This window comes from Hippocampus guttulatus, chromosome 17 (assembly GCF_054856545.1).
Source record: "Hippocampus guttulatus isolate MCC_2025c chromosome 17, RoL_Hgut_1.0, whole genome shotgun sequence".
Lineage (NCBI taxonomy): Eukaryota > Metazoa > Chordata > Actinopteri > Syngnathiformes > Syngnathidae > Hippocampus > Hippocampus guttulatus.
In genome coordinates, this window is record NC_141277.1 from 740,401 (window position 1) to 764,091 (window position 23,691).

The 23,691-nt window shown below is 51.0% G+C and overlaps 3 protein-coding genes across 8 annotated transcripts; all 3 read left to right on the top strand.

Annotated features, from left to right (window-relative positions):
• Positions 1-252: 252 nt before the first annotated feature.
• On the top strand, positions 253-12,114 carry sbno1 (strawberry notch homolog 1 (Drosophila)). Its single transcript, XM_086134997.1, has 33 exons — positions 253-622; positions 2,228-2,347; positions 2,426-2,524; positions 2,617-2,847; positions 2,916-3,048; positions 3,140-3,240; positions 3,317-3,413; positions 4,104-4,264; positions 4,350-4,483; positions 4,551-4,641; positions 4,739-4,900; positions 5,087-5,222; positions 5,305-5,410; positions 5,807-5,960; positions 6,052-6,234; positions 6,800-6,897; positions 6,993-7,144; positions 7,215-7,427; positions 7,503-7,673; positions 7,757-7,926; positions 8,009-8,140; positions 8,219-8,354; positions 8,446-8,558; positions 8,644-8,715; positions 8,881-8,980; positions 9,051-9,125; positions 9,367-9,513; positions 9,622-9,716; positions 10,333-10,419; positions 10,617-10,754; positions 10,847-10,923; positions 11,292-11,485; positions 11,716-12,114. Exons 2-33 carry the CDS (start codon positions 2,228-2,230, stop codon positions 11,856-11,858), a joined length of 4,221 nt encoding a protein of 1,406 aa, XP_085991123.1. The 5' UTR covers positions 253-622; the 3' UTR covers positions 11,859-12,114.
• Positions 12,115-13,454: 1,340 nt separating this feature from the next.
• cdk2ap1 (cyclin dependent kinase 2 associated protein 1) lies at positions 13,455-15,444 on the top strand. Its single transcript, XM_086134998.1, has 4 exons — positions 13,455-13,680; positions 14,377-14,471; positions 14,653-14,779; positions 14,961-15,444. The coding sequence occupies exons 1-4, from the start codon at positions 13,614-13,616 to the stop codon at positions 15,026-15,028; spliced, it is 357 nt and encodes a 118-aa protein (XP_085991124.1). The 5' UTR covers positions 13,455-13,613; the 3' UTR covers positions 15,029-15,444.
• A 408-nt stretch (positions 15,445-15,852) lies between these two features.
• Positions 15,853-23,572, top strand: mphosph9 (M-phase phosphoprotein 9). 6 transcript variants are annotated; one of them, XM_086135773.1, is made up of 23 exons: positions 15,853-15,916; positions 16,515-16,781; positions 17,184-17,334; positions 17,440-17,529; positions 17,629-18,047; positions 18,206-18,408; positions 18,687-18,799; positions 19,018-19,128; positions 19,213-19,415; positions 19,582-19,731; positions 20,318-20,405; positions 20,580-20,756; positions 20,837-20,884; positions 21,186-21,250; positions 21,321-21,422; positions 21,493-21,621; positions 21,762-21,898; positions 21,974-22,108; positions 22,268-22,388; positions 22,460-22,551; positions 22,615-22,775; positions 22,882-22,956; positions 23,050-23,572. In XM_086135773.1, exons 2-23 carry the CDS (start codon positions 16,555-16,557, stop codon positions 23,152-23,154), a joined length of 3,102 nt encoding a protein of 1,033 aa, XP_085991899.1. In that variant the 5' UTR covers positions 15,853-15,916; positions 16,515-16,554; the 3' UTR covers positions 23,155-23,572. The 6 variants fall into 6 exon arrangements, with proteins under 6 accessions (XP_085991899.1, XP_085991897.1, XP_085991898.1 ...); XM_086135771.1 differs by having other exon boundaries at positions 19,018-19,415; XM_086135772.1 differs by having other exon boundaries at positions 22,460-22,775.
• The last annotated feature ends 119 nt before the right edge of the window (positions 23,573-23,691 follow it).

Consider the following 23,691-nt stretch of genomic DNA (forward strand, 5'->3'; position numbering starts at 1 on the left):
TAAACACATTTAATGAAAACGGAATATGCATAGGCAATATTAGAATTCCAGATTGGGGTCCAACCTCAGAAATTGGTGTCTTCATGTTTCCAGATTTCAAGGGAATTGGAGATTGATAGATAGATGGATAGAGAGAAAGATAGAGTTCATAACAATTTTATTTTTCACACTTCGAGTCGGCAGGTGGCGCCAGGCTGCCAAGCGTTCATTGAACTCATATGGGAACAAGAAGAAGACTTCAGAATTGTCCGGGGATCACGTGACGCTTTGCTACTACGTTTGATCGATACGATGTTTGTCGTTTGCGTCAAAGGCATCACAGAAGGCCGCGCTTTTCCTTTGTGCCGATGCTCTGTCGAGGGGGTGCGCCGGCTCGAACGACCGCATCGGTGCTGGAGGGCCGACGCCGGGACGAAACCCTCGACGACGGGAAGAGCGGGGGGCAGAGGCGGCTAACCGAGGCCTAGTGCACGTCACGTGACCAGCATGCGGCGTAGAGTTTGATTAAAAAAAAGAAGAAGAAGATGGCGTGAGCGCGGCGGCGCGGACAGGACAACAACCGAACGAGCGCTGCGAGGCGCACTTATTGCGGACGTACAGTGCCCCGTCAACCGCCCCTCAAGTAAGTCCACTCTCTTCGGAACTACGTCGGGAAAACAAGAATTTACCGGACGCTTGGGATTATTGTGTGTGCGCTTTTTCAGAACTACCCGGTGTGCGGTGGCAGCATTTTGCCATTCAGCGTCGCTAACGTTAGCTTAGCCGTGGCAATGACACAAACAAGCGAGGCAAACCCGCGAACTTAGTCGCGTTTATGTGCCCCCTCTACGCGCAATAGTCGGAGGGGTCGCCCGACGTCTTCGCCCTTGGTGCACTCGTGTCTCCGGTACAAGTCGAGCTAGCTAGCTCGCTTTCGGCTGAACCTTTCGAAATCGGAGCTTTTCTAACAACCACTCTGAGCTAAACGTGCTTAAAAGGAGGCACGTAAAACAAATAAAATGCTGCCTTCAGGTACCATCGTGTTACGTTCAGCTACGCGGCTGACATTGCGAGTTCGCCGGGGCTGTTTACCAAGTCGTGGGTCCCTTTTTCCCCCCCCACTTGGACCACGGCTTATGCTCCGGCATACCCCGCGACACAAATAATAATATTGCTCATAAAGAAAAGCGCACGCATAATCATTGTGTGTTGCGTTTAGGAACTGACATTGCGGGCTCGCCTCGGTTGTTTATTGTCACGAACAATGACAGCGTTTGTTTATTCGGCAAGGCACGGCACGATCAAATTTTAAACTCATATTTAGCCCCATTTGCGTTCGGGCATCAAAATTACAAAATTGGTTTGCTTTCGTTTCGTATTGCCTAGCCAAGCTAGCCAGACTGGCCCGAGCTGTGTCACCCTGCCCGAGGGCAGTCGAGCAAAAAAAAAAAAAATCAGACAGCTAATAAACAAAATGAGTACTACTACAAGTATTGAGTCGGTCCGAACCCCTTTGCGTGTTTATGTGCTAAATAGTGATTTGCAGGGTGCTGTTATGCGTTGTTAGCAGCGACGTTGTCCTGAGGAAGCAGGAAGTCGGACGCAGCAAACACGTGTCTGGATTGACCCGACCTTCTCAATTACATCGTCATATTCAGATTTTACCGACCCCCCAAAAATACTTTAGCTGGCATTTTGGCAAAGTAGCGATGTCTTTGGTTGTGGTTTCAAAGTTTGCATCTGTCGTTTTTTTATCGCTCCATTTGCATCTTGAGATTTTTTGAAATCTTCATAACACGTTTTTTTCATGCAAGAATCACCATAAGGTGCCATTGAGACTTTAACGTTTCACCCCAAAATTCAGCGATTTACCATGGAACTCATTTCCGTCGTGTTATGTGGATGTCATGCTGTTGGCAATGCATTTTGGTCAAGCGTGGTCACATTTTTTAAATTAACTGCAGTCGTACAATGTTCATGCACGTGGGAAGATGCTACAAGGTTCCACAAACATGTTGACTATACGGTTTAAGAAATACAATTTGAATTACATTTTTTAATTTATTCCTGGCCTTTCCCCCGCTTGTAATATAACTTCACTTTTTTTTTCTATGTAAAATTGCAGCGTTTAAAAGCTGATTTAGTCTTGCAATAGTTGAGCTTTATTCCTCCAGTGTATTTTTATGTCTTGTGGTGTTGACAATATATTTCAATGATTTATTTATTTTATTTTTTCTGCATCTTGCAGATGGATCCCGGGCAGGATTTACTTCTCACGGCTCTCAGCGAGAGCGGCATTTGCCCCAACGACATCGGAGTTTTTGACGTCGATTCTCAGGATGTCGCGCAGCCCTCCACAGCTCAGCAAGTAAGATGGCCCTCCCCCTCTTCCCCGCAAAGAGTCAACCATTTTGGTGGGCTAATAACGTTCCTGCTTATCTTTCAGTCTATCTCCATCAACGCCCTGGACGTCGGCTTAGGGACCGAGTCCGGGGAAGTCGCTCGAACCGAAACGCAGTCTCCAGGCCCCATCGTGACTATCAGGGTAATGAATTAACATATATATCCAAAAAATATGATTACATGTAGCGGGGTTTTGCTGGATTAAAACCGTAGTTTGTTTTTTCTGTCCCGCAGCACCATAAACCTCAGCCCTCGACCACCACGTTTGTCTTAAATCAGCTCAATCAGCTGCCCTCGCTCGGGGCGGCGCCCACCAAGCAGTCGGCCGGCAACCCGGTCAAGCACACCATCACCGTCACCAAGGTGGTCCACGTGGCCAACAGCGCCATGCGGGGCTCATCCACGGCCACCTCCACAAGCGACCCCCCCTCAGCATCCGCAGCTGTGCCTTCAAACCACGACCGGGTAAAAATGTGCCATTTTCTCGGCCTTTCCGCCAGCTTCTCTGATGCGCGCGTTGACCTGTCGAACAGATTCAGTTAAAAGACCTCCTCAGGGCGGGAGGGGGGAAGAGTTCGGCCCTGAAGGGCAACAGTCTGGTGGAGCTCATGAAACTCAAGCCGCCGCCGGACATCGCCACGCCGGTTGCTACCGCTACGGGCCCCAGTGAGTTTGGTGTGCAGTGTGCAGCCCCGCCCTATGCCAAGGTGACACTACACCCAAACGTTAACATGCCACCCGCGTGTTCCGGCCGCAGGTGAGATGAACAACGGCGTCAAGAAGGAAAACCCGGCAAAAGAAAACGTCGGAACCTGGAATCATGACGAGCTCAAAATGCACGCTTTCTCACATTCGCCGGTGCGCGCGAGATGCCGCTCGATCGCGTCCGCTTAAAGCAGACGCATGTCTTTACCGGTTGTCCGTCGCTGTGCAGAACGCGCCCGGGATGAGGGACGAGGACGAGCCCGAGGAGGAGGAAGAGGAGGAGTTGGGTCATGCGGAGACGTACGCGGAGTACATGCCGATGAAGCGTACGTATGGCCAACGGAAGGCTGCTGAATTGGGTTGCGTTGCGTTTGTCGTCTCATAAATACCAAATGCAATGTTAGAGATGAGTTTGACATGCTGCATGACCGTGATTGTATCTCAAAACATCTTTCCACGATGGATCTAAATGCCATTAATACATCACAGCCTCCCTCTCAATGAACAAAATTGTGCTGCTCATTCTGGTGTGTGCGCCATGGCCACCTGGGGGCAGTGTGGTGCAAGCGGGTATGTTCACCGCTCTTCAGGGGCTACTCCAAAAGTGCCTGTGACCATCGTTGTCCTGCCTATGTGCGCGACGTAAATAGCTGTTGATTTTTGGGTTGGAGCACCACGACACAGATGCTATTAGTTGGCCACACCTGTTAGCCCATGCTGAAGCGACGTGGCTGTTTTCAATTCTTTGTTTCATGTTGAATATGCGAAACTTCAACTGGGAGTGCTATTCCACAGCTTGAATCCTCTTTTTCGAAGTAACTTTGCGCCGTCTGCCAAACTGCCGCTTGTTGTTGTTGTTGTGGCGAATGGAGTCGGCTGCCACCATACACCGCTTTGGCTGTCAAAGCAAAAATGATCCAACGGGCGGCCCGTATCTTGAAAAACTTGTCCGTGCAGTCGGGCGCCTCTTCAGGCAGCCGCCCCGCCTCTGAAAAGTCGCCCTTTGTGCCACGCAGTGAAAGTTGGCCTGCGCCATCCCGACCCAGTGGTGGAGACCAGCTCCCTGTCGAGCGTGAGCCCACCTGACGTGTGGTACCGCCTGACCATCCCGGAGGAGGTCATCGACCGCGGCTGCCTGTCGGCTCTGCAGCTGGAAGCCATCACGTACGCCGCCCAGGTGCGTTGAGCGCCTCTCGCTCGTCCTCGCCGACGTCACGTCCGCCCCCCCCTGTCAGGAAGGTGAAAACCTTTTGCCGCCGCAGCAACACGAGACGTTCCTGCCCAGCGGCGACCGAGCGGCCTACTTGATCGGTGACGGTGCCGGCGTGGGGAAGGGCCGCACCATCGCCGGGATCATCTATGAGAATTACCTCTTGGGCAGGAAGAGATCTCTTTGGTAACGACACCGACGTCTCTTTGCCATCTTGGCTACATTTTGTTTCATCTCATTCGCCTGCGTTCAGGTTTAGTGTTTCCAATGACTTGAAGTATGACGCCGAGCGGGATTTGAGGGACATCGGAGCCAAGAACATCCAAGTCCATTCCCTGAACAAGGTACGATTTCACGTGCCATACTTTCCTAAGGAGGCGTTCGGGGCCAGTCCTGTGTCGGTGTCAGGACTTGACTCAACCGCCACGTTTGTTTTTCCAGTTCAAGTACGGCAAGATCTCCTCCAAACACAACGGCAGCGTGAAGAAGGGCGTCATCTTCGCCACCTACTCTTCGCTGATCGGAGAGAGCCAGTCGGGCGGCAAGTACAAGACCAGGTTTGAGCAACTGCTCCACTGGTGCGGCGAGGACTTTGACGGCGTCGTATCCTTCAGTCTTGTTGTAACGCGACGGATCGGTGCTTCCCGCACTCTGAGCCGGGTCGCATTTTACTTCGGGGAAGTCTTAAAGCGTGAGAAAGGTTGAAGTGGGCGCTTCTCGCCGGCTCAGGGGGCCCGTGTAGAGAATATTTCTCTTTGCGGCGTTTGCTTTAACCCCCGCTCTCCTCAGATCATCTACGATGAATGCCACAAAGCGAAAAATGTGTGTCCCATCGGCTCATCCAAACCCACAAAAACGGGGCTGGCGGTGTTGGAGCTTCAGAACAAACTCCCCAAGGCTCGTGTGGTGTACGCCAGTGCGACAGGTGACAAGGATGGAGAGATGGCGGGGCCACGACCCCTTGATGTCCCGCCAAGCATCGAATGCGTGTTCTCGCCTCTCACCAGGTGCCTCGGAACCTCGAAACATGGCCTACATGAACCGCCTGGGCATCTGGGGCCACAAAACACCCTTCAGGGAGTTTGGCAACTTCATTCAAGCAGTCGAGCGCAGGTGATTGCGAACGAAAACACGGCGCCTGTTGTCATTTCCTCGCCGGCACGGTTCTCCAAATAAAGAGGCTCGGCGTGCTCGCTTCAGGCTGGTTGACGCTCTTGCTTCGAGTTGGCTTTAAAACTGCCACGTGAAACAAAAGAGAATGAAAACATTGGCCACATGAGAAGGTATCACCAAACCGTATTTTGTTTAACGCAAATCTGCTCGCTGAATACTAGCGCATCATGCAAATTAGCAACGTTGTTCCAGAACCGAGCCCTGTCAGTGCTTACCCATAAAAACAAAGACAAAAAACCCCCAAATAAACCATGAACCGGTCTTGAGTAAAATCTGTATGCTCCGGGCCAGTCTTCGCTATCTACTCAAGACTTTTCCCCGGGTCTTCTCATTCAGGGGCGTGGGCGCCATGGAGATCGTCGCCATGGATATGAAGCTGAGGGGAATGTACATCGCGCGGCAGCTGAGTTTCACGGGCGTGACGTTCAAGATCGATGAGGTCCCGCTGACCCTGCGCTACATCCACATGTACAACAAGTCGGTCCGGCTGGTGAGTCCGCCGTCGTCCTCTAGCATCCGCGAGCCTCGCCGCGCTGCAACCGCGGCCAAATGATCCGGAAACGCCGGCGCTTCCCTTCCAGTGGGTGAGCGCCCGTGAAAAGTTCCAGCAGGCGGCCAACCTGATGGAGGCCGAGCAGCGTATGAAGAAGTCCATGTGGGGCCAGTTCTGGTCGGCTCACCAGAGGTTCTTCAAGTACCTCTGTATTGCCTCCAAGGTCCGCAGGGTGGTCCAACTGGCCAGGGAGGAGGTCCAGAATGGCAAGGTGAGATTGGAGCACCTCAAAGACAAATGAGCCCTTTTCAGCACTCGAGATAGCTTTTTACTACGTGTTTTGCTTACACGTAGGATGAGATGAGGGTCGATGATGACACCAGTCATATTTTCCGCTCTACTTCCAAAACTATCTTTTTTTTTTTGAGGGGGGTGGGGGCTATGAAAGAAACATTTTTGTATTGGGATGGGGCTAGCGACATTTCTTGAAGCTAATGCTGCAAGAGAAGGCCGCTGGCAAGTTGGACCTTCGGGTGGCCCAAAGAAAAATGTGACCGATCAATCTCAATGATGAAGGATTAAATACATTTAACACAAGGAGTCGATATGTATACACTTTCAGTTCCGGAACCAACAAATAAATATTCCAATACAAATCCAACATAAAGGTTTAGACAGTTGACCATTTTATTTTATTTTTTAAATAAAACACATTTGGTCACAGTCTTCATTCGTATTTTATTACTCTGGTTGCTTTGAAAGTACGAATAAAAAAAAAAAAAAAGAGCGGGCATATACCGTATCCAACCGCGAGTCATTTTCCTCCTCCCCGGCAGTGTGTGGTGATTGGCCTGCAGTCCACCGGAGAAGCGAGGACTCTGGAGGCTTTGGAGGAGGGAGGCGGAGAGCTTAACGACTTTGTGTCAACTGCAAAGTAGGAACTCCCTTAGACAAAAAAAAAAAAGGAAGAAGAAGGTTGTGTTTCACACAACAGAGACGCATTCCCTGCCTTTGCCGGTCGTGTTGCAGAGGTGTGCTGCAGTCGCTGGTGGAGAAGCATTTCCCGGCTCCTGACAGACAGAAGCTTTACAGCCTGCTGGGTATCGACCTCTCGGCCAAGAAGACCCCCTCGCCCAATGACGCGACATCCCAACCCCAGCAGAAGGGAAAGAAAAGAAAAGGTGCGGGAATCGGGAGTGGCCGTCTGACTTGTGGCCAGAGAAATGAAGCCGCGTGTTGCGGTTTCTCCAGCGCCGGAGAGCAAGCCCAAACAGCAGCAGAAGAGGCCTCGCAAGCACGGCGGACTCTCGGGCAGCAGCTCGGACGAGAGCCAATCGGACGAGTCGGACAAAGACTCGGGCAGGGACCTCGACAGCGACGACAGCTTCAAATCGGTCAGCTCGGCGGACGAGGACGACGACTTCAACCCCTTTCGAGATGAGACTGATGAGGACGACGAGGACGGTGAGAAACTTGACTGTCGAATTTGTGGAAAGCCCGTCTGCGCCGTGCCAACGTGCTTTTCTGCCATTCGTTCAGATCCCTGGCTCATCCGTAAGGAGCCCAAGAAGAGCAAAGAGAAAAAGAAGAAAAAGCGAAGGAAGAGCATCGACCCGGACTCCATTCAAAGTGCCTTGTTGGCTTCGGGCCTGGGCTCCACCCGGCCGACGTTCTCCGCCCCCGTCGCCGCTACGCCCGCGCCCGCCGCAGGTACCGCGCGCCAGCGCTCTCATTGGCGCCTTTTTCCCCCAATCCGGGAGAACTTTTTTCCAACGGGCCGCGTGGTTGTGCAGTGAAAGCGGAACCTGAAGACAGCTGCTTGACCAGCCAGGACGCCGTGGAACACGCTCAGAAGATGAAGCGGGACCTCCTGGAGAAACTGGAGGAGCTGGCCGAGGAGCTGCCGCCCAACACGCTGGACGAGCTCATCGATGAGCTCGGAGGACCCGAAAATGTTGCAGAGGTAGAAAATGTTTTTTTTAAACTTGACGCGTAACAAAACAGGAATGTTGAACTCGTCCTTCCGCTGTCTCCCCATCGTCTAGATGACCGGTCGCAAAGGCCGCGTGGTCAGCAACGACGACGGCACCATCACGTACGAGTCTCGCTCGGAGCTGGACGTCCCCGTGGAAATCCTCAACCTGACCGAGAAGCAGCGTTTCATGGACGGGGAGAAAGTAACCGATGACGCTTCGCAATAGCGGCCCCGCTGGTTGGACGCGAGTCTTTGACGGCTGCCGCTTTTCTGCCGCCAGCACATCGCCATCATCTCGGAGGCGGCCAGCTCGGGCATCTCGCTGCAGGCCGACCGCCGGGTCAAGAACCAGCGCCGCAGGGTCCACATGACGCTGGAGCTGCCGTGGAGCGCCGACCGGGCCATCCAGCAGTTCGGTCGGTGCAGTCGAGGGGGGGGGGGGGGGGGTCGCCGCGGAGACTTGCGGCTCGCGAGGATGTCCGCTCACGCTCGCCATGTGACCCGCAGGAAGAACTCACAGGTCCAACCAGGTCACGGCCCCCGAGTACGTCTTCCTCATCTCCGAGCTGGCGGGCGAGCAGAGATTTGCCTCCATCGTGGCCAAAAGATTAGAAAGTCTCGTACGTGAACGCTTCTCGGTGCATTCCGGTGGTTCCGTTTTCAACCGTGGATGTTGGACTGACTGTGGCGGGTTCTCTCCGACAGGGGGCGCTCACGCACGGTGACAGAAGAGCCACGGAGACGCGAGATCTCAGCAGGTTTAACTTTGACAACAAAGTAAGCGCAACATGCTGGCTTTTCATGGAATAGGCGTGTCTCTCGCGAGCCGATATGCATAAAAGCTGCCGCGTCTTTCAAAACCCAGGAAGTGGCTGTTTTTGACCATGGGCTCCTTGAGTTGGCTAAATTGCGACTCAACAGCGCACATTTGTCTTGTTGCAGTACGGCCGAAACGCTCTGGAAATCGTGATGAAGTCGATAGTGAAGCTCGACACGCCGCTCGTGTCGCCGCCCTCCGACTTTCAGGGAGATTTCTTCAAAGGTACCGTTCACTCGCGAACCTTTGCCCACTCGCGTGGGATGCGGGCTTGATATTGACTTTTGTTGTTTAGACGTTCAAAGGGGCTTGATCGGTGTGGGCCTCATCAATGTGGAGGACCGATACAACGCGTTGTCCCTGGATAAAGGTGAGCTTCACAACTGGAAAGCATCGGACCCTATTTTCACGACCACACGGCGTACCGGCTTAAAGGGCGTCGTGTCACTTACGGGGGCCTCACAAGGCGCATTGTACAATCGGAAATGGAAGACTTTTAGATGCGCCTTATGGTCTGGAAAATTGGGTATTTCGGCGTCCCGGCTGCTGTTAGCTTTTTTTCACCGTATTTCACGTGATTCCCCCCCCCCCCCCCCCCTGCCCCCCACTAGACTATAACAACATTGGGAAGTTCCTGAACCGCATCCTGGGCATGGAGGTGCATCAGCAGAACGCCTTGTTTCAGTACTTCTCCGACACGCTGGCGGCCGTCATCCAGGAAGCCAAGCGGAACGGCAAATTCGACATGGGCATTCTCGGTGCGAGGCGTCACCCCTGACCCCCCCCAATTTGTCAATGTCTGTGCTCTTGACAAGGAACAATCCAGCTAAAATGATTCCCTCCTTTTTTTTTTTTTTTAAATAAAGATCTCGGTTCCGGTGATGAGAAGGTGAAGAAGGCGGACTGCAAAAAGTTCCTGACCCCGGGCTACACGGCGTCGGGCCACGTTGAGCTCTTCACGGTGGGTTTTCTGTCAACGTATTTCGGCTGGGGACTAATGTACTTCAGGTTATCCGTGCTTTGCTTGAGTGCGTCACAAAGGTAAAATCAACAGCAGTTGAGATTTGGATTGATTGGTGTCTGGGACTTCCGAGGCAGAAGGTGAAATGCGTAATCGTGGCTCAGCTTGCGGATTGGTCGTTACCTGAGCCCCGAGTAGCCGCGATGTCCTTTTCTGTTCGACCGCGAGTGGTTATAAAGGAGTCATTTTGCTGCTGAATTCATATTCCACAAAACGGACTATTAATCGGAATACCCTCTCGTGTGGGGCGCATTGAACATATACATGTCAAGATTATATTTCATTTGACTCCCCCGTAAATCCTTTTTTTTTTTTTTTGTCTGCACAGTAATGTTTTGAAGTGCATCATCTTCCGTGAAAAAAGCCGCCTATTGTAGTGGCTGTGCAATTACACTTCTTGTATGCCCCCCACCCCAAAAAATGGTCCCCAACCCTGCCATCAGACTAAACCGCCCCCGCCACTATTTGAGAGGGACGAACTTAGGAACATTGCATGACCCACAGATGTAAACAAACTGAGTGAGGTTGCTTGGAATTTGTGTGTGGGCGGGGGCAGGTGGGCGTGGAACGGGGGATGTCCTGGGAGGAAGCGACGCATGCCTGGGCTGAACAGAACGGACCCGATGATGGTTTCTATGTGCAGGTATGATCAAAAATGATATATCATAGTACCTTGACTTACAAGTTTTTTGTTTTGTTTTTTTTCACCAAGTTTCACTCTTATGTTGGGAGCACACGAGGGTTTGGGGATGCCGAGTGACTTAAGTCACATCACGTGGTTACAATTCTTCTGGGAGGTGATTGAAACGGCGCACGCGTTTATGCGTTCGACTCTTCCAGTCGCGGAACAACAAGAAGACGGCCATCCTGGTGAAGGAAGTGAACGCAAAGAAGAGGCTCTTCCTGGTCTACCGGCCCAACACGGGCAGGCAGCTCAAGCTGGAGACGTACGCCGACATCAAGAAGAAGTTTAAGAAGGTTCCCCGGAGCTCTTTTGACGCAAGGACTTTTTGCGCACAATGCCGGCCAGTTTTTTTCATTTTGAGCATTTTCATGTCGCTCATTGTCAGGTCTTGTCGGAAGACGCCAAGCAACACTGGAACGAGCAGCACACCTCATCGGCCAAGATTTGTTCGCACGCTTTCTGGTACGTTTGTTCACCAATCAACACAGAAATACCTAATAGCGTCCGACCGATAACAATTTATTGATTTATTTATTTTTCGGCGGTCGGGTGTTGATTCTGATATTTGACGGAGGAAAATTCTGAAAAAGATGAATTAGCGGATTCATTAATCATTTTTAATGGAAAAAAAGTTACTTTTAGGCAGTTTCAACAAAGGTACGACTTAGGATCCGAATGTTTTCCTGTTTGCAATAGGGGAGAAAATGGTTGGTTTTGTTTGCGGGGGGGGGGGGCGGAGATATAAACAAACATACTCCGTTTTATACAGCATGTGGCTTGCACTGCTCAAGATTGCCATCCAGACGTCAGTGTGCCGTTTACGTCCGCAGGCGGGGCAACTGTAAGAAAGCTTCGGTGGGGCTGCAGTGCGAGATCGGCCTGCGCTGCCGCACGTACTACGTGCTGTGCGGCTCAGTGCTGAGCGTGTGGAACGAGCTGGAGGAGGTGCTCACGCCCGTCAGCGGCACCAACGTCAAGGTGCAGATCGTCCGTCTGCGCACCGAGGACGGCCAGCGGATAGTCGGTGAGCGCTTGGGTCGGGCATCGCTTCTGATCATCCCGAAACGAATGAAAGTTGGGGCATTCCATCCAATATTCTACACGTACGCCGTTGATAGTTGGGTCGCATTGACTTCCTCCAGATTTTCATTGCCGGAAAAACCTTGGAATCGCTTCGGAACTGGTGATGATGAATGACTCCATCGTCAAACTTTAAATGACCTCCCCGCCCCCCTCTCTGTCTCCCCCACGTAGGACTGATCATTCCGGCCAACTGCGTGTCGCCGCTAATACACAAGCTGTCCACTTCGGACCAGTTCCAGCAGCTGGCTGTGCTGGAGCAGCACAAGAGGCAGCAGCTTCACCCCCAAAGTCTGAGCCACGCGCCCAACACATAGTGGCGCCAAAGCAGACTGGTGTACATACAAAAGAACTGTTTCAGGGTTGTTGTTGTTTTGTTTTTTATTATTATTCTCTTTTAATTTGGAAGACTTGCCATCACCCCTTCTTCCGACGGGGGTGATGTTTTTCATCCTCTGACATTCAGAGTGGAAGATTCACGACGACCCCCCCCCCCCCCCCCCTTCCCGGCAACACTTGAAACTAACCGCTACGTTACAATCCAATAATAAACCCTTCAGACTTTCACTTTGATCCTTGTTTCATTTCCTGCGATTCTCACGAGGGATCGTTCGCTTGATACTTGATAGTTCGTGTTCAAAGTTTTGAAATTTTTGGACTGACCTGAAATCAAGTGTCATTTTTCGGGGTGAACTTAATTTGACCTTTTAAATGCACATCTCCAACTTAGTTTGCAATAGCTTTGACACAATCTGAACCACTTCTTGCGTTTTACCATCTGGCACCATCGCATAGAGGCTGGAAAGAAGTAGGTCTTACATTTTCACCGCTGTTTTAAATGTCGTCGTCCATCTTCAGGTCAGTACGGCAAATTGTGCAAAAAGTCCCAGCACATGAAACGGGTGGACATTCAGTCATGAAAATGAGGTCAAATGAAGTTCCCTTGCAAGCCATTTGGTCAGAATGTTCTTTTCTCCCACCACTGTCTGCTAGCGGGGAAATAAATCAAGTTCTTGGTTCAGAGATGAAAGTAGGACTCTCACAAATGTTGATTTTTGTACTTTTTTTTTTTTTTTACAAAAAAACTGCAAATGGGAAAACTCGTTGTTTTAGTGGTGTCAAAATACTAATTTAATAAGTAAAATGAAATGTTCTAGAGTCAAAATTGGATCCAACCTTTTGGGCATCCACTAAAAATGTTCATGATCCTAATTTAAGGTTTCATCATCTACTGAAAGAAAACATTTCATGTGGTCAAACCAGAAGATTTTGGCATTACTAATAAAATACTTAATAGCAAGTGGAACTCACCGTTTTACTGTAGTCAAAATTGGGTCACCTATACGACCTTGACATGTTCTAAAAATGTTCACGCTATGTCAAGTGTAGTTCAATATTTACTGCATGGGCTACGAAAAATACGTTGTAGTTCCACTGTTAAAAAAATGTTAATTTCATCATAAATGCTAAATTGGATTAGGTGTAATTACTTTGTTGACCTGGAGTCAAATAGGGCAAACCATGCGATTTTGGCGTTTAGTGTAAAGTGTGTGTTTCATGATAAATATTAATTCGATTAATTCACTATTTTACTGGTGTCAAAATTGGGTCAAACCATTTGTATGCGAGCCAGAGGTGGACACCAATATAATTATTTCACCCCAAAAGTGATTAGTCAGAAATGTATTCATCACCCGGTTTCTCGATTAGATTATGAAAACAAAAAAATAAATCATATCAAACAATATTGAGAGGGGGCAAACAAAGCCAACTCGAAAGTGACGTCAAAATACTTGAAATTGCTTCTTAAGTCGCCTAAAGTGACCCAAAAGCGCGGCTCAACTTTGCTCTAAAATGTGCTTCGGATTCCGGTCAAACGTGCCGCTTTTGCCCGACAAAAGTGTGCCTTTTCGGGGCTTTTCTTTCGCCGGGGCTCGGAGCTCGCCTCGTCGGCTGGCTGGGTGTCAACATCCAGTGACGGCCATGTTTGCCGGCGCCGCCGTAAACAACAAAAAAAGTGGGAGACAGACGCCTCGCTGAATGTCGGGTCATTTGGATTTCTTTCATTTACGATGTCTCTGGGAATGTCTTACAAGCCCAATGCCCACCAGCACACTCCGGGAACTTCAGGGAACCAGGGTGAGCACAAAACGTCCAAGTGGGTCCCGGCATGTAGCGGTTAAATCGTCGCTTAAATTCGGGGGTTCTCGGAGAATACCTGAAGAGAAAGCCCCGTGTGTGTGCGTGGAGTTTTTTTTTTTTTTTTTGTCCGGTTACATATGTCGGGTCACATCCTGGGAGCTAGGCTAATTCGTAGCCGCCATTATTACGAATGTCGAGAACGATGAGGGGGGAAATAAACTCGGCGGACGCTGACTCGACCGGGGCAAAGGCGGCGGCGGTGTCTCGCGCGAGGTTCACCGGCGTCCGGGGTCGCGCTCCCGGCCCGGGCGGGCGCCGTTTAGGCGGCGACCGTTAAAATGTAGCGGTCGTGTCTCGTCGAGGAAGCCTCGCTCCGCTTCCTCCTTCCATGATGCTCCCCGGCTACGAGCTGCTTGATTGATCCTCGCCGACGTGAGGCGCCTCTTTGCGGACATCTGCCGACCGAGTTCCGCTACTGCAACCTTATACAGTGGTGCAGTACTTGCAACTAACTACACTCCCCAAAAATCCTTTGCTCGCCAAGTACTGTACCACGTTATTAACCAACATTAAAGTACAGTAACTTAGGCCTACGCGGCATTTTTCCCATTAAAAGTACACGTAATAATAAAACGGTGACTGTTATTAACATGAAAAAAGTTTTAAATATATGCATCTAATTATTTTCAACAGTTGGCAGCCTCCAGTCAGCAGCCAACCTGGGCCCGTTGCAGTCATACAGGCCTCTGCTGAGCGACTATGGACCACCTTCTCTGGGATTCTCACAGGTTACACCAACACACAACCTCTTTCTTCCTAATTTCCCCAAATTCGTTGGATAGGTGTGGCAAAACATACCGCGCTCTGGATCTAAACTGAAAGTGAATTTTCCTACTTGAATTATGTTGGCATTCTTAATCATGTCCACTTTTCTCATTGCTTCACATTTTTCTCGATTGACTTCTGCAGGGCTTGACTGGCAGCCAAGTGCCTCAAAACAAATATGCCGAGCTGCTGGCCATTATTGAGGAGCTGGGCAAGGAGATCCGACCCACGTACGCTGGCAGTAAGAGCGCCATGGAGAGGCTCAAAAGAGGTCTTTTTTTGTTTTTGTTTTGTTTATTTATTTATTTCTTAATTGTCGACTCAGTAGTTAACTAAAAGTCCACTAGAAATCTTGATGTAGCGATGAAAGTGAAGTGTGTCTGAATTCATACCTACGGGTGTCGTGACGTTACGATGTCATTGGTTTTTCTCCTCTTTGTTCTTGTTGGCAGGCATCATCCATGCCCGCGGCCTGGTGCGCGAGTGCTTGGCTGAGACGGAGAGGAACGCCAGGTCCTAGCGACAATCACACATTCCGTGCAAGGAGACTTCACAATGCGTGTCTTGAAACAAAAGAAAAGGAAAAAAAACAAACAAACAATCATCCAAAATTGAACTTGCATGTCATTTCCCAAGTGGAGGGAGACATCCTGTCTCCATCTTGTACTAATGAGTCAAACTCTCAGCTTGTTTCCCCGTACCCACTTTTGGGGAACTTAAGTTTCCTGGTTTTTTTCCCCCGATATAATTTTTGCATGCAAAAAGGATAAAAGTGTAGACACCACATGTCTTGTACAGAGGTTCGACTTCTTTTTGATATGAGTGAGTGCGTGTCAATTCATTCGTGTTCAGGTTGCTTTTGTTATCAAAATGAAAATGCTGTTACTTGCATCTTTGTATGTATTTATTACACCGTGTAATAAATTGTATTTTCAATATAGTTGTCCTGGTCACTCCTTCTCTTTTGCTTTCTGAGCCAGAACGCTACAGAATGAAACTGGGATGTTTGGAGAGGGAAATGGAGTTTCAATAAACCCAACGTGTTTTATGTTGTCTTGAGAGGGAAGAAATCTGTGCTGTAGCACATTTGACAAAGTTGTATCCAATCCAACATGCATGTTTTCAGAAAGGGAGGAAGCCAAATCCATAAAGTAAGACCCTAACCGAAATTTGAACACCAAAACTCAAAATGAGACAGAAATGAAAATCTTACAGTTACACTTTGCTGCCTAAATTCAATTGTCGATTTCCTCTCCCCTAACAGCCAATGCAAAAAACCAGTCGACACAGTCCACCAATCACATACCAAGATTTAATGACGCAATGTTACGTCAGTTTCAGTAGCCAATGAGCGCCTGCCTAGCATCTCCCTGACAAATATGGATGACAGGACAACGCGAGTAAACGGGTAAGGTGAACTTCTATTTGAGTACTAATAATCTTGCTAACGGCGTTACGGTTCCTTCAAATGCATTTCAACCAAGCTTATTAATCAGCTAGCGTAACCCGCCAGTGTGGCCTGAAGAGAGACTAGTCAGCTATCCCTTAGCACGCTAGCGTAGCCCGCCTAGCTCAAGTTAACCACAACAAGCTCGCGACGTCATCCGACGTTGGGGACCGAATCTGGCGCGCGGCGTCTCGGGGTGACGTCTGCACCGTCTACAGCTGGCGAGATGAGGCTTTTCCGCTGTCACCGGTTCATCCAAACTCATACACCAGTTGCAAGAGCTATGGTCACTAAAGCACTAAGCATCCCATTAATAATGGTCAAAGGTTTCAGTCAACAAAGAAAATTGCTTCCAAAGCTGTCTTGGACAAGTACCAAAGGAAGCAGAAAAGTAGTTTCAAGGATAGGAAGAAATGATCCAAAGTAAAACGCACGTCCAAGGGAACGAACGAAAGAAGAATTCAAAACAACATGAAAATCCTTCATAACGGCTTGATGATTTTTTTTGCGTAACAGCGTGACGCACGCATCCATTTTGTTTTTCCCCCTTGTTTTGTAGCTGTCAGAGTTCCGCCCACCTCCTCACGGGCCCTTAAAACATGTCCACAGATGACAGCGTCTCTGAAGACGTGTCTAGCTCGGGGCCCCACAGTCTCTGCCGGGCCAGCGGCGGCGGCAAGGAGAGCGAGGCGTCCCCGCTGTCCTCCGAGGCTACCACAGCATCTGGGCTGGGGGTTTCTGAGGGCAGGCGTTCGGACTCCCAGACCACAGGGGGCACTGTGGCCAACCGGACCGTCAAGGGCACTCCGGCGTGCAGTAAAATCAGGTGCGGCGTTTGGCCTCTTTGGCGGCTTTTCTGTGTAATTTGGTAAACCCATTGATGACGAACAGACTCACAAAAGCGTCCCAAAACCTATGCCTGAAAAGACACGTGAAGTCAGCCATTTTGTCCGTTTCCCAGGTTCCCTTAGATTTATGGGAAAATTCAGTCCCCAAAGCCAGTTTTGACGAACCGCGTCAGATGCGGACGGTCAGTCGATCTTGAGTTGAGCACAACAAAAAGTCGCAAAGAAGCACAGCTGAAAAGACGCACCAAGCCTGCTGTTTTGGTTTGAAGCGGTGCTTTCATGTCGCAAAGTGGAACTGGCTTCGGGGCCTGAATTTTCCAAAACAAGCCAACCCCGGTCAGATGTCGGAGTGCAGAAGCAAAGTATCTGGCACGTTTCAGGGGTCTTTGTCTGAGCCCCGAGGATGACGCGTTCGCTCCGGGCAAGAACCTCCCGTTCATCAACCCGAGCTCCCTGGAGACCCTTCGAGCCCTGGTGGAGGAGATTCGCAGCAGCGGCGAGACGGACCCGCAACTGTGGAAGGACTGCGAGGTGCGACAGCGCGAGTCCGTTTATCCCTCCATTAAAACCAACATCTGGTCGAGCGCAGTGGTTGAAAATCTTCCCCCCCCCCCCCACCCCCCCTGCTGACCTCAGGGCCGATGGCTGCATCTGTTTCAGCTGGTGGAGAAGCAATATCAGGAGCAAATCCTTGCTCAGCAAGAACAGTACCAGTGCCAAATCCAGGTACCCCTTAACCTAGACCCTCCCGGCGGCATTTACGTGAGCAAGATTCGTGTCATATTTGCGAAATGTTTTGCTATTCATTCAACTTTGGTTTTCAAGTTGATTCAAGACGAGATCAAGGCGCTGGTGCAGCTCCAGAACCGGCCGCTCCATGCCGACTTCACCCACAGCGCCGTCCTCCAAAGCAGCGAGGACACCAGCAAGGACTCGCTCTTGCCGCTCATGGCCGGCGACTGCGCGTTGACCACTCGCGTGCCCAGCGACAGTGACAGCCTGGCCGCCCCCGCCGCCCCCTCGCCGTTCGGCTCCCCCTCGCCGCCTCACAGGCCCGACGGCGCCGATGAGCGGGCCGCCACGGGGCTGAGCAGCGGCTACGGCACGCTGTCCGCCTGGGAGTCGGGAGAGACGCAAGAGCCCCGCTGGTCCCGAGACGCCCGTACCGCTCCCGCGGCGCAGGACCGTGCCAAGTCTCGGGACGAGGCGGAGCCGTCAGCAGCCGGCCAGCGCAAAACCTCAGGGTGGGCGGAGCCATCATTTTCAAAAATAGTAGTGCCTTTGACTTTTGCGCTTTTTGTGTGTGTGTGTGTGTTTTAACTGCTTGTTGTAAGATGTCCTTGAGTGATTCGAAAGGTGGCCACAAATAAAATGTGTTATTATTATTATTCTTTTTGTCCAGTCAGGGTCTGACCTCCTGGGCTTTGAGGCAGAAATTGCGAGGCAAGAAGATCAAGACGGGAGCCTCCCAAACTCTCGAGTACGAGGAGCTGCCGCGCAGCCCGGGCCAGTCGGGTCCCGCCGACTCCCGCCGTCCAGCCGCCGCTTCGCCCTCGGCCTCTTTTGCGATGCGGAGGAGCGACAGCCTTTTGTCCGAGGCCTCAGGTGACGTGTTGTGGCGATCAGGGCTTCGCCTACTTTTCCAAGGAGCCCCACCGCCTCATGCCGCCGAGTAAACGGACCACCCGCGCATACACCGAATCAAGTTGAAAGTGAAATTGAATGAGGGAAGACTCGAATTTTTTTAACAGGCGGATCTAATCAAATACAGCCTCGTTGTCATAATATTACGCCTTTTACCGTTGAAAAAAGGTACGCCTATTCTCTATATTTTCAAATAATACGCAAAAAAAAACCCGTCACTGTCGTCGCGTTCCTCTCAGGGCTGACCTACTGGCGTCTGAATGAGTGCGACCTCTATCACCGTCTGCCCGATGCCCTCGACGCCGACGGCAGCGGCGCCGCTTTCTTCCTGCAGGAAGCTCCCGCCCATCAGGTGACCCGAGCCTTTCCATCCGGAAGGCTCTTTGAGCCAATCGGAACCCAAAGAAAGTCGAAACGAATTTCAAGGCGCTGTATGTAAATTGGGTCAAAACATCCAAAATAACAATGTTAAAAAAAAAAAAGTTCTAATACGACTGGAAAAAGTCCAAATGTCCTTTGTTCCAAGTCTGAAAGCATAATGACAAAGAAATAAATCCTGCTCTCGTGCAGGCCGAGGACCTCGGTGTTTCTCTGCGAGAGCTCTACCGTCACAAACGCAGGGCTGACGTTAAACGTGGCGAGTGGGAACGCTCCGGGACTTCCACTCCGTTGTCTCTGCGGGTCGGTCACACAAAACTGCTCTTCTCCGTTTCCGACTTTTTCGCCCGTCGCCCTGTCACTTTGGAATTCCATTTTTTGCCGCAGCCGCCGCTCGCGGAGGCACGGCGGCCCTCCTCGCCGACGGCTCTCGGCCTCGGCGCCGTCTCCGACGCATCGCGGGAAGTCCCGTCGTCCATCCCGCGGACGAGGATTGGCGAGGAGAAGGAGGAGGGAGAGGTCACACGCGCCCGAAGTTCCACTCTGAGGCCCGGTTCTGGTTCCCTCGAAGATCCCGTCATCCTCTCCCTGTGAGTACGAACTGGAGCCGGGGAGCTTCGTGTGTTCATACGAGTGACAAAGATGCAACGGATAACATTGGGGGTGGGGGGGGGGGGGCCTTGGTTGTGTCACGGAACTTCAAGTACGGACCCCCCCCCCCCTGCGCCCCTCCATATCACATCTGCTCCTGTCCAGGCTGCGACAGAACTTGCGAGAGAAGCACTCGCGACACGTGGCCGACCTGAAGGCGTATTATGAGTACGAAATTCAAGTCCTGCGAGACAAGTTGCAGCTCCAAGATCCCCCCGGAGACCTGGAGAGGAGCAACCGGATGCTCTCGGACAGGTCTGTATGCTTCTCCCAAAGAAAAGCCCGATGAAATTGAGTCGCCGTGTCTATCGTGAGTACACCCTCAAGGAAGTCTCGAGAAGAAGAAAAAAAAAAAAAACAGAATAAAAAATTGAAAATGATGTGAAAAACAATTGTCATTAGCACCTCCACCTTATCTATATTTATATTTATATTGCACTTAATTGAACGCTGTACATTTATGTTGTCAATGCAAGCACTTGTTTTTCTTCTTTCTACCCGCAATCTTGCTGCTGTAGACTGTAAATTTCCCCAGTGTGGGACGAGTAAAGGATATCTTAAAAGACCAAAAGGTCGGTGGTTTTGCTTGGAAGCGAGCATTTTAGGGTGAACACCCCCCCGAGGCCCAGTCGTAGCCACTTGGAGCGGAGGCCAAGACCCGCAAAATTGTCTCAAGCAAGTCTGCCATTTTGAGCTCGAGCAAACAAAGCAGGTGGTTATTTTGGAACGTTTGCAGGAGTCCAAACCTTTGTCGGCTACATACCGAGTTTCAACCGAATAGAGCAGGTGACAAACTGGAGTCTGCCTAACCTTTGAATCTTTCTATTTTTACGCTTCGCAGGTGTCGGCATCTGGAGAAAGCTCTGGCTGAAGCGGGGAGACGCATCGACCGGCTGGAGGAAACCAACGCCGCGCTGGAGAAACGGCTGGTAATCGCCTCGTCGGTACTTCGGACGGCTTATTTTGCGGCGAGAAAACCTGAAAAAGAACCAGCTCCCCTTTTGGCGAGATGCGACGCGACGGCCATTGGCGTATCCTCGCTGCGAAGGCGAATGAAAGCGGGAATATTTTGTCTGAACGCGTCTCGGATCCTGCGCGTGCAGGCCGAGTGGCCCGAGCGCTACGCGGTGGCGGGCGCCACCGTCAAGTCGCTGCGTCGGCGTCTGGAGGACGGCAAGCGATCGGCCGAGGAGAAGGCGGCGGCGGCCGTGACCGAGGCTCGACGGCAGATTGACGACAGCGAGGCCGGGCGGGAACGGGAGGTCCAGGCCAAGAAAGAGGCGAGGACCGTTCGCCAATGTTTGGGGCTCCAGTTTTTTTTTGTTTTTTTTTTAATGGTTTGTCTTTCCCCCCCTTGCAGCTTCTTGCGCAATACAACCGTGTGCTGAAGGAAAACGACAGACTAAAGGTAAGCGACGCAGGAAGGTGATGGCGGCGTCATCGTTTGTGACGGAAACGGATGGAAAAATGTATTGACAGTTTTTGATGCAAGCGTCGCACGACAAGATAAGATGGGATTTATTCCAATGCTGTGGTCCTTTATCAGTTATTTAGTTTTTCACGCATATCACGTGACTTCGGTCCACGTTATGAAAGGTCCTAGATACAAATGAAATCGTCTATTTAAAGATAATGCAAAAAAACGTTGTTATTCGCCGCGGTGACTGCCCATCTTTGTTATTCCTGACCTTTTTTTTTTTTTTTGACAGAGCAACTTGCTGTCAACGGAGGACAAACTTGACCAAGCCAACGATTCCATTTCAGACTTAAAAAGGTGATTGTTCATTCTGGCTTAAAATACATATTTTGTTTTTGAAAAAAAAAATGGTGTCATCTCCATTCAGAACCGTTTCTAAGCTGGAGTCTCAAGTGCGGCAGTTGGAGCACGAGCACCGGGCCGGGGCGCGCCGCACTCCCCGCGCCGCCCCCCAGCCGTCCGCGGCCGGGTGAGCGTAGCCGTCTCCGCCTTTCCCCGCGGGGGGAGCGCCACTGTGACGTCTTCGACATATCTCGCAGTCTCTTCCACCATCCTGACCTCCTGCGCTCGCCCGGCGGTGGCAACGCAGAGCCGGACGTCGCCTGCCGGCGGTCACCCCGTCCGGCGGCCGCTGCAAAATCTGCCTTCCCTTCCGAAACTTCGATGAGGCGAGCGCACTACCGATTGGTATCATAATGTTTGATAATACCGTACTAGCCTAGCGTCCCTGTAACTTGCGATTAGCATTCACGAGGTTTCCCGTACTGGAACAGGGGCAAGTAGCATTTGCGTTGCGGTTCTTCTGCAGGCGCACGCCCCCCCGAGACCCCGACCAAACGCCGTCCGCGTCCAGAGCGCGGGAGGAGGGCAACGGGATCTTGACGCCCATCATGAGGGCGCTGATCGAGATGGAGGAGACGCGCGCCACCGAGACCAGAGCCCCCTGTAAAGAAGGTTTACATGTTAGCGACCGCAGCCCGTCTTTTTTCAATCACCAATCCCGCGTACGCTCGCTCGCAGGGCCGACCAATCACAGAACGTCACTCGGCGGCATCGGAGGTCCGCTAAGAAGTCAGAGGAGTTTGTCTCCGGACGGCCATCGGTCGTCCTCGCTGCCTCCGCCGGGACTACGGAGCGCCGTCGCGACCACGCCCAGTACTGACTGATGTTATTTTGTCCGTTATCTTGATGTATCGTATGTACTATTTCTAGTCGGTAGAGTTTTATTTCTATCGGACGCACGCCGCAGAATGTCATCGACTCTGTGGCTTATTTCTCGGCCTTCTGTGAATTTCTTCTTGTGTTCCCTGTCAGCCAAGAGAGAGACCTTACTTGCGCCGTTGCCCGCCAAGGGCAGCCCTAAGCGCTGCCCCACCGACAACTACTCCACCGCCTTTGGTCACATGATGCCACGGGAGGAGCATCTCAGCAACAGGTCAGTTCTCTCTCTCTCTCTCTCTCTCATCTATATAAACGAAAGCATTAATTGCCGATTTCATCTTGCAGGTGTGACGCACATGCCGACCACACGAGGCGCCACTCGTTCCACAGCGGCAGTCCCAGGAAGAAACTGCACTTTGGATCAGCTGACCATCACGGTAAGAAAGTGGATCAAAATGGCAAAATAGACTTGACGGGACTACGGTTCTCCCCACGTGCAGCTGCTGCTGTCGTGTCGGAGCCCCCCATCTGTGGTGATGCACAGCTGCCACGCGAAGACGGAAGAGGATACCCGGAAGGATGCCCGGCCTCTGACAACAAAGCTCTGTCCTTGGCGGAGGCCGAAAGGCTTTTTGATGAGCTCACACAGGAGAAACTCGAGGCCGGTTTACCACATCGCCTCCGCTGTCCGTTTGTCTTTGTGTGTGTGTGTGTGTGTGTGTGTGTGTGTGTGTGTGTCTTATCCGCTTTGTATGTGCACGGTGCAGATCGAGGCATCTCTAAGCCGCATGCCGCCGTCGTCGTCAGGCGGACGAGTGAGCAGGAAAACCAGACTGGACCAGGTGAGCGACACTAAGATGTTACATCGGTTGCACAAGCTCCTGGGCGGAGGTAATGTGTGTGTGTGTGTGTGTGTGCGCGCGCGTGTGTCTCAGGTGGCCTTAGAGGAGCGTCTGGAGCGTCTCAACCGAGACCTCGGGTCAATCCGCATGACGCTCAAGAGGTTCCATGTTCTGCGCTCCTCTGCCAGCCTAGCATAGCAGCATGCTAATGTTAGCATGGCCATGCTAGCATCTTTTTAACCTATCACTCAGGGATACTTTTTATACGTCTTTTCTGGAAGTCTATATTTTTAGTACCACGCAGATTTGTAGATTTTGTTTTTTTAAAGGACGTGTATATACAGTATATATTTCCGATCAAGGCTGTTTCACACACTAGCAATAATTTCGTCATGCTCTCGTTTACATCATTTACATTGAATGAAATACTTTTGTGTTACTTGACATTCCAACTTTTTTTTTTTTTTGTCCTCAAACATGATTATTTTTGTTTGTTTTATAGCAGAGCTAGCACAATCATCTCTACACTCACCCTTTTTTATGCCTATCCAAATCGTCCTCGGCAACTATTAATTAATATGAGCCTCATTGCACAATAAATTCTGTTTATTTTCTATTCAAAGTGTCTTCCTCCACTTCAGAGTAACTCTCGTGTCATGATATGGCAAATCTATGCAACTGAGAAAGGGGAATTGCATCGAAATTTTCCATGCACACCCCAAAAAATCGCAATAC

Coding starts and splice junctions, on each gene's coding strand:
- sbno1 (XM_086134997.1), top strand. CDS start 2,228: ATGGATCCCGGGCAGGATTTACTTCTCACGGCTCTCAGCGAGAGCGGC. Junction 2,525..2,616: donor GCCCCATCGTGACTATCAGG/GTAATGAATTAA, acceptor TCTGTCCCGCAG/CACCATAAACCTCAGCCCTC. Junction 11,486..11,715: donor GGACGGCCAGCGGATAGTCG/GTGAGCGCTTGG, acceptor TCCCCCACGTAG/GACTGATCATTCCGGCCAAC.
- cdk2ap1 (XM_086134998.1), top strand. CDS start 13,614: ATGTCTCTGGGAATGTCTTACAAGCCCAATGCCCACCAGCACACTCCG. Junction 14,472..14,652: donor CTTCTCTGGGATTCTCACAG/GTTACACCAACA, acceptor TGACTTCTGCAG/GGCTTGACTGGCAGCCAAGT. Junction 14,780..14,960: donor CATGGAGAGGCTCAAAAGAG/GTCTTTTTTTGT, acceptor TCTTGTTGGCAG/GCATCATCCATGCCCGCGGC.
- mphosph9 (XM_086135769.1), top strand. CDS start 16,555: ATGTCCACAGATGACAGCGTCTCTGAAGACGTGTCTAGCTCGGGGCCC. Junction 17,530..17,628: donor AGTACCAGTGCCAAATCCAG/GTACCCCTTAAC, acceptor TTGGTTTTCAAG/TTGATTCAAGACGAGATCAA. Junction 22,552..22,614: donor TGGATCAGCTGACCATCACG/GTAAGAAAGTGG, acceptor CCCCACGTGCAG/CTGCTGCTGTCGTGTCGGAG.